This window comes from Thermobia domestica, chromosome 7, assembly GCF_964235325.1.
Source record: "Thermobia domestica chromosome 7, izTheDome1.hap1.1, whole genome shotgun sequence".
Classification (NCBI taxonomy): Eukaryota; Metazoa; Arthropoda; class Insecta; order Zygentoma; family Lepismatidae; genus Thermobia; species Thermobia domestica.
The window spans coordinates 27,049,690-27,059,243 of NC_137460.1; the positions used below are offsets into that span (position 1 = coordinate 27,049,690).

Sequence of the window (9,554 nt, forward strand, 5' to 3'; positions counted from 1 at the left end):
GGAAAACTGTGCCTTAAATCAGTTATTAACTAAGCGGAAAATTATGCCTTAAATCAGTAATTAAGGGGAAATTATGCCTTTAATCAGTTAGTAACTAAAGGAAAAAATATACCTTAAATTAGTTAGTAACAAAGAGAAAAAATATGCCTTAAATCAGTTAGTAATTAAGGGGAAAATTATGCCTTAAATCAGTTAGTAACTAAGGAGAAAATATGCCTTAAGTGTTAGTAACTAAGAGGAAAATTATGCCTTAAATCAGTTAGTAACTAAAGGGAAAATTATAACTTAAATTAGTTAGTAACTAAGAGGAAAATTATGCCTTAAATCAGTTAGTAACTAAGAGGGGAAAATTATGCCTTAAATCAGTTACTAACTAAGGGAAAAAATATGCCTTAACTGTTAGTAACTAAGAGGGAAATTATATCTTAAATCAGTTAATACCTAAGGGAGAAATTATACCTTAAATCAAATAGTAACTAAAGTTTGTTGAAGTTTAACAACTCTTTCCAGCACTGAGGCTATATCAGAAGTGGATCTGCAGTTTAAGGTGGAATCTGAAGGAGAAAAAAACATTATCATCGAAGAATAAACTATCGTCTGCGGTTTTCGCATTTATCAACAAAAATCACACCCCACATTGTAAGGTTCTTAATTAAATTATTTATTTATGAAAATGAACATTTTTGTTTCATTTTTCTTTTCTTTTCTTTCTTTCTTTTTTCCAGAAAATGGCGGCAAAACCTCACCTTCAAGAGTGATTACCTACTTCTGTGGACCTTTCCGTGAGGAATAATTTATGCCACATTGCTAATGAAATATTTTTTTTATGAAATTCAAAGAAAAATCTTATGAAGTCGTTTTTGAGAAAGTCGTAAAAAAAAGATAGTATCCATTATGAAGTTTTTCGAGAAGAATGACTTATTCCATACTGTAATGTTGATAATTAAAAAATGTTTATTTATAAAATATGAACAAAATCATTTGCAGTGGCGGCTTTAGCGGGTAGGCTGGGTAGGCACGTGTCTATCCAAAAATTTTGAAAAATATATAAACTCTAAAAGATACAATAAAAAATACATATATTTTCCACTATTTACATTAATGGTAGATAATTATTTAACAAATAGCATCAACCACTACTGTAAAAGTAATTTCCTACTGCCGTTAATAAATCGAATGTGTATATGTATCCATAAGCGAGGGAGCGAGTCTACCCAAAATTAAAATCCTAAAGCCTCCTCTGATCACTTGTATTGTTGTCTCGGAAAATACAAGGAGAGAGAAAGACGAATTCATCTTTAAAAGTAAACTGAAGTCTAGACTTTCCTCCATTAAAATAATTTATACAATGTCCGGATTGTTAATGAGATATTAATAGATGAAATACAAACAAAGCTTTTAGATCCATTTTTACACGTTAATGTTCTTTTCTCTCTCTCTCCCCCCCCTTTTTTTTTTTTTTACAATGAACATGTTTTGCTTAGTGTGTAGTTTAAATCAAATTGAAGAAAATAGCAGTTTATATTATTATTATTATTATTATTATTATTATTATTATTATTATTATTATTATTATTATTATTATTATTATTATTACTGATCATGCGCTCTCTACACAGCCCATCATTCATATATTAGAATGAATCTCCTTGTCATTCCTCACAACATCTGTACATGTCCCTTTACAGACACAAATGAAAGACATCTTGATAAAAATCGGCAAGAGATACCATAAAGGGGAGCTTAATGTCTCGCACCGTCTGCAAAATTTGAGTCAACTTCCAATTGGAGTTTCTAATTCAAGTACCATCAGTGTTTTCTTTCTTCCTACAAGCAGTATGTAATTAGCAAATACATTACACACACAATTAATTATAATGTCAGTGATATATGGTGTTCATTGGGCAAAACACACCAAACCAGTAGCGTAGCCAGGATGTGTGTTTGGGGAAGGGGAATGCTGTTATAGGTACATATAGAAAAATTACAAACAAAAAATATATAAACATAAAAATATATTAAAAATTACAAACATCAAAGTACCAAAGTACATTGTCGGACCTCTTTGGGGGGCGGGCCCTCTGCCCCCCTTGCTTACGCCACTGCTCCAAACAATAAAGATTCATTTTAGACTGGAGAAATGGTTATCTTTAGGTTTTCATTATCATTTGGGCATGAAGCAAACGCCTGAAAGATACACTACTCCCTTATACAATAATGTGATGTTGGAATGTATAACTCGTAGGATGATACTTTTAAAAAAAAAATTCAACAATTCCAGTGTACCCCTAAAAAAATGTAATAAAGAAATAACGGCGATTAGAACGGGACAATCTACACAAAATTTGGAATCGAGCAATAAAAACGGCACGTTTCTAGCATTTGTGGTTTTCTCGAAAAGATTGGAGACAAACATATAAACTTTTCTTTGGAGACAAACATATAAACCTAGCATTTTAATATATAGACTAGCTCAATCTGCGCTGTCTACTGAGCGCATTGTTCTGTTATGACCATGAATCTTGTTCTCACTGTGCATGTCTTCTTACTCACACAAGTAAAGGATAGAAGACTCACAAAGGAAGTGAATTGCTATGTATAGATGTTGGAGTGAGTTTGTAGCAAATTTGTAGAAGTAACACGATATCAAGTGGAAGTATTTGTTTCTAATAAATCCATATCTGTCCGAGTATGCACCATTGCGTCTCTTGAGGCCTTTGAAGTTGCCAGCAAGCAATAGGTTTTGCCATTTAGATTTAAGCCATGCGCCTGTAATGTCCGTCAACCCGCCATACGTAACTTCTCTACTGGTTGCCTAATACCGTAGTTTCAGCCTGCAACAATGTTAATCTTATGGGTTCAAAACGGCCCCTAAAATGTTGAATAGAACAATAACGGCACGGTTTTTGAAAATTTGAATGAACACTTTACAATCTACACAAATTTGGAATGGACCAGTGAAAACGGCATGTTTCTAGTACTTGTGGTTTTCGAGATCTCATTGTCGAAAGAATTGGATTCAAACATATAAACCTAGCATTTTAATATACCTACTAACTGAACCTGCTCTTTCTACACAGCGCATCATTCGCATATAAACATAAATCTCCTTCTCATTCCTCACAACATATGTACATGTCCCTTTACAGACACATGTGAAAGACGTCTTGATTTTAAAAAAAAAATCGGCAAGGGGTATCATAAAGGGGAGATTTTTTCGATTATTTTTTCTCAATATCTCGCACCGTTTGCAAGACTTGAGCCTAGTTCCGTTTGGAGTTTCTAATTCATGTATGACCAGTGTTTTCTTTCTTCTTGCATGTAGTATGTAATAAGCAAATACATTACATATACAATTAATTATAATGTCAGTTATATATGATGTTCATTGGGCAAAATACTCAAAAAATAAAGATTTATCTTAAGACTCGAGAAATGGTTATCCTTCCTTTTTCACTATTATTTGGCCATGGAACAAACGCCTGTGACATATACAACTCCAATATACAACATTGTGGTGTTGGAATGTATAATACATAGGATATGATGCTTTTTTTTTATTTCAACGCTTCCAACGTACCCTTAAAAATGTAATAAAGAAATAATGGCCATGTTTCTTTAATATTCAATTAGAACAGGACAATCTACGCAAAATTTCCAATCGATCAGTAAAAACGTCATATTTCTAGAGCCTGTAGTTTCCGAAATCTAATTGTTGAAAGGAAGGCCACAAACATATAAACATATTTTAAAAGAACTCGGAAGATGGAAGCACAACTCACGGGTCACATGCATTAAGTTTACAGAAGGCTTCTTAAAATACAAAGGCTTTGAACAATAATTTTATATCATAAACTTTATGAAAAAGATATAGTTAACTAATTTAGACTATTTAAAGTACAAATACTTAAAATGTTTCTCTCTGTTAAACGTGAAATCACACATAACCGTAAATGAAAGATTTCAAAGCTAAAGTTATAGGTTGGAGCTCAGGCGCTTTTAATTGCTATTATAGCATTTTAATAGATAGATGTATAGATTAATAATAATAATAATAATAATAATAATAATAATAATAATAATAATCCATCCCTTATTTTTGGAAACAAGAAAATTTGAAAGTCCCTCTGGATAATCTCATAAAATATTACTTTAAAATTTAAAGTTACGACCCTTAAGCGTTTGTGTACATATATCGGAACAAATATGTGTATGAATAAACATCCACTTTTTATTTTATTTATTTATTTATTTATTGCATGTAGAAATCATGAGACACCTAAATTCGGCGAAACCTTCATGATCACAACAATTCCTTCTCTCTTATCGTAGCTCGAAAGTTTACAAGAAAAAAACTGAAATTAAAAACATGAAAGTGTCTAGTGGAAATATTTAATGTTTAAAAGGGCGTTCGTTATCTTTTTTTTTTTTTTTTTTTTAAAAAAAAACATGTTTCGAGTTATCATCTTTAGATAAGACAGTGTAAATCTTGTATATTCTGTCTTTTTTTTTTCATTTTTTTTTTAAATGCTGTTATCACTCATTATCTAGCACTCAATGATACACGTTGTTAGGTTTTAGACTGTCTTTTTACAGAGCTATTAGTGCGGTTGACGGAGGAAGAAGCAAAATCACCTGAATCATTCACTTGATTCACAAAGAAGAGACTCTGATTCTACAGGTAAACTTATTCTTGGTAATTAGTGAATGAGATCGAAAAAAGAGCCATGTTGAAGTCTCTGTCATCAATCAAGGACAATATCCATTTTAAATCATCAATTACTGTAGACAATGGAATCTTTAAGTTACATTACAGAGCGACAACAATATTTCTGTTAGTAGCCACGATTCTTGTTTGCAGCCGAGAGTACGTTGGTGAACATATCCAATGCATTCATGACAAAGGAATCGCCGAAAATGTCCTCAAAACGTTTTGTTTTTTCACAAGTACATACACCGTACCCAAACACTTCAATAAGTCGTCTGAGCAAGTAGTTCCTCACCCTGGAGTTGGGCCATACACAGAGGAAGATGAAATCACCCATCATGCCTATTACCAGTGGGTTCCATTTGTGCTCTTTTTGCAAGCCATTATGTTCTACGCACCTCACTACATTTGGCGGAAACTAGAAGATGGGCAAGTGGGACATTACGTTGGTGGATTAGAATACGTTGTTATGTCTTCGTTGGACAAAGAATTCAAGTTTAAGAAAGATTCAAAAGATAAAGATGACACTGTTATTCCATCCAAGAAAGGCCGAGACGAAAAACTGCAGCTTCTAACGAAAGTATTTGTTGAAAGGTTACACGACTATCGTAAATGGGCGTTGTGTTTGGTGTTCTGTGAAATTTTAAATTTTATCAATGTAATCGGTAATATCTATTTCACAAACGTCTTCCTCGGTGGGGTGTTTTTACAATACGGTCCTGAAGTAGTCCGATTCATTGAAAAGAACCCTGAGGATCGATCTGACCCAATGGACGTTGCTTTCCCCAAAGTTACCAAATGCATCTTCCATAAATTCGGTCCTTCTGGAACTCTTCAGAAGCATGACGCCATATGTATCATGGCTCTGAATATTATCAACGAAAAGATATACGTTTTCTTGTGGTTTTGGTTTGTAATTCTCTCTGTTTTAACAGGTCTAGGGCTACTTTGGAGGTTCAGTTCCTTGATTTTAATGTGTTTCAGTGATCGGTACAAGAAACTGTTTCTACGTAGAATAAATCCAATGGATTATAATTCCAGAAACATTGAAAGTGTGGTAAGTCACTGTGATTTTGGTGATTTGATGTTTCTAAGTTACGTCACACGCAATATGCATAGTTTGGTTGCTCGTAAATTCTTCAAAGCTTTGAACACTGAATTGTCAGGCGACACCACTGATTCATTGCTAAAGAGGAAACCAGAAGATGACGATGATGATATATAAACAAACTAATTTATTGATTTTGGGTTTAAAAATAAATAATGTTTTAAGGTGTTTAATATAAAAGTATGTGTAACATAAGCTTTTTTTTTTTTTTTTTTTTTAAGGTTAGTTACGGAAGTATTTCAAGTGCATTTTCTTTCTTGTGTGAAACGATGGGGAACTCAAGACAGTATATTATTGCACTATTTTACTGGGAAACCTTAATTTCTTTATACATGTAAGGAATGTTTGCTGTTTGTCTCGAGTTGCTGGCATTTAAACTGAAAAATTTCCCACTTAGATAGGAGATGGTTCCAGTGGCGTGTCATGAGGGCGAGCGGGACGACGGCCCCGTGCGCTGAAGTAAGGTGCTGCAAAATTCGGGAGGAAAAAAGAAAAGAAAAGAATGAAAAAAGAGAGAAAAAATACTTGGAATATTCTAGATCAACACAAGTATTTTTCAATCTAATATTTGATTTGCATGTGAACATATATAAAATTGAAGGAAAAAGGTAATGAAAAGTGCTGAAAATCAAGGAAAAGTAGGGTTTAATTTTTGAAAATTTTCTTACGCTTCGTGCCAACCATTGTGGCGGACCGCGGCTACTCTGTCGATCTCACTCATATGTACAAGGGCGCCATCGTATTCTCTCGCCCTGAGCGCTAATTTTCCACGGCACGGCACTGGATGGTTCAAACTTTAAAAGTTCTTCTAGCACAGACGCTAATGATGGAGGTGAAGAGGCTGTAAGCGAAAGTAGGGTTCATCTCTTGTGTGAGGCTGGGCCCGGTTTCATTCTCGAGAACAAGCAGTCAATACTATAATTATCTTCAACCGTTCAACATAAATACAAGGAAATATATAAATAACTTATACAGTCATACAAATTCCAACGAAACAATAGAAAAGTTTCTAATAACCTTTTCTTGTGATAGCACACTTTGTACTGAATTAGAAAAATATGAATGTAAACATACGTATATTAAGAGATATTACAGTGATTGTTACAATATAGGAAATTGTGTCAAATGCATTGTTATCACACCGATAGCATTGCTGTTGCACCAACTATCTCTACAATAAGGAAAAGAACTATAAAGAATCGTATAATGACATAATAGGTGGGTTCTGGAGATCAAAAGATACAGCGCTATTTACGCAAAGAAATGAGAGTTATATACTTGTATTTATCTTTCGAAGATTCACTTGCAGACGAAAAGACCTCTAAATCTAATCTATTTTTAAAGTAAGGAAATGACTACAAACATACATACTTTAAGACTGCATCTTACCTTGGAAGTAAGTATTTTATTGTTTTAATATCAATTGATCTAAAACTAAGATAATTACATTATTACTAACATTACGATAAGGGAAACGTGTCAAGAAGAAAACGTTCATTTTTATTGCGGTAAATAGTAATAACAATAATGATTTTAAAAAAGCAGGGTGGGATCAACGTGAAATTGACATAAAATTGAATTGCATGGAAAACGTTACTCGTGTGTATACAATAGCTGCCTTGAGCGCCATTTTGAATCTTGAATACAACTATTGAATGCATCATGTTACATGTAATAGAATTGTCAATTTAAGAGAGGAGACCATTAGCAAAAGATTTTTATCTTGAAGCACTAAAAATTTGAAAGACAATTGTGCTAATGTAATGATTTTTTCTCTTATCCATTTCTCCTATTTTTTTAAAAAAATATGAAGATTCAAAATGGCGGTCATAATAACCGTATACTTCAGAAAATTAAACCCTTCTCTTCAGGGTATTCCAAAAATATGGCACAATAATAGGAAGAGTTATGTAGAACATGTTTAAAATTCATAAAGCTGAGATTCAGCCGCCATTGCTAGTAACCTATTAACTCTTGGTTACCAATGGTGAAATCCATATTTTGAAACCATGTCAGACTCTAAAAAAAAAAAAAAAAAAAAAAAAAAAAAAAAAAAAAAAAAAAAAAAGCACAAGCCGTAGAATATCTGCTTCATTATATGGTTCCAGAATTTCACGAAACCACGTATTTAGTATCAGTAAGCAGGGGGTTATTTATCCAGGATGCAACGTGGGCCGAAACTCGGGATAGTAATGTTTGGGGAGGCCGGAAGTTTTCTTGGACCACTTTGTTCTTTATATTTCCGTTCCCGAAAACTGGAGAAATTTGGCGGTAAAAATTGATATACAGGAGCAACATTTTCTAATGCCCCAGGGAAATAAAAATGTTAAATACAGTCTTGTCAGTAAGTATTTATTTGGAAAACATAACTCTATGTAACTTTTTAAAAAATATTGAGCCTAACATTCGCCATGCTTATTCAGAATTAAGTTATGAATTACATCTCAGTTAGATGATATATGATTAATATCTAACCGAACACTGGAAGGTTGGTGATTAATGCTATATAAATAGTACGAGCTGAAATCCATTTCACTGATTAATTTGACAGAGAATTTACACGATTTTTCCCTCCATTCCATAAGGAAATGTCGGAATCGTATCTATTGATCGTAGCCAACTTCATTCTGCTATTATTATTATTATTATTATTATTATTATTATTATTATTATTATTATTATAGAAATCAAAGTACTTTCACAAACCAATCTGCAAGTTTGCTCGAAACAGAATAAAACGTGTTAAAAAAAATGAAATGAAATCTTTGAGTTTTACGTCCCACGATTATGCTGGTTAGGCTAAAGGAGAAATGGTGGAATGAAGAAAGTGGGAGGAAACGGGAGAAACCCGAGAAAACCCACGCACACGGTGTTTGTCCAGTACAAAGTTCACTTAGCGGGGGCTGGGATCGAATCCAGGACTCCAAGCACCAGAGGTGAACGCTCTGCCACTGAGCCACCGCGCCCCCCCCCCCAAAAAAAGTGTTAAAATGAAAGGTATTTATGTATTTCTAGAATAATATACCGGTACTATACAAAAAAATATGCAGTGGCTAAGCGAACTATAATTCTTTTTGTGCTAATTTAAGAAATCGGCAAGACATTACGGCGTATGCAGCTTACTTTAGTTCCTTCCTGCCTGGTGTAGTGACTAGTACATTTGGCTTTAGCTCACAAATTCATGGCTTTCATTCTGGGTGGGAGAGCATCAAACAATACATTGGTTCAAACCCCTCTTTAAACTGTAATTCGCGTCGTAATGTTTGTCTCCTAATGTAAAAAAACATAAATTGTAAAAAAATCGATTCAATTCTTTCACTGTATAAGCTTTGCTTTAGTAGACTTAAATCCGACTTAAACAACTCGCTGAGCAATACAGTACGTTTATTGTAAAAATTATCTATTTTCTATTTAGTAATAGACCAACTATAATCTATTTACTAATAGATCAACCATAATATATTTCGAAGTCGGCATTTAATGTTATGGAGCATGGTAAATATATGGTGTAGATTCAGTTTAGGTCTGCATAAGTTTTGTATTTTTACCGTTCAAAGTAGATACTTCAAATGAAAGATAAATATCTTAAGTGATCTACTATTCAGAAACCTACAACTGATGTGTTATCTAAGATAAAGTTTCATCTAATGAGAAGATGGAGAAAGTAGTTTGACTCTTGTTTTATGTGATTTTATGTTCCACAGATGATAGAGACATTCTTCAATAGAACACAATCTT

General features: G+C 33.2%; 1 protein-coding gene across 1 annotated transcript; it reads left to right on the forward strand.

Annotated features, from left to right (window-relative positions):
• Positions 1-4,554: 4,554 nt before the first annotated feature.
• LOC145689934 (innexin inx2-like) lies at positions 4,555-9,106 on the forward strand. The gene has a single exon (XM_081764289.1). It carries the CDS (start codon positions 4,728-4,730, stop codon positions 5,931-5,933), a length of 1,206 nt encoding a protein of 401 aa, XP_081620415.1. The 5' UTR covers positions 4,555-4,727; the 3' UTR covers positions 5,934-9,106.
• Positions 9,107-9,554: the final 448 nt, after the last annotated feature.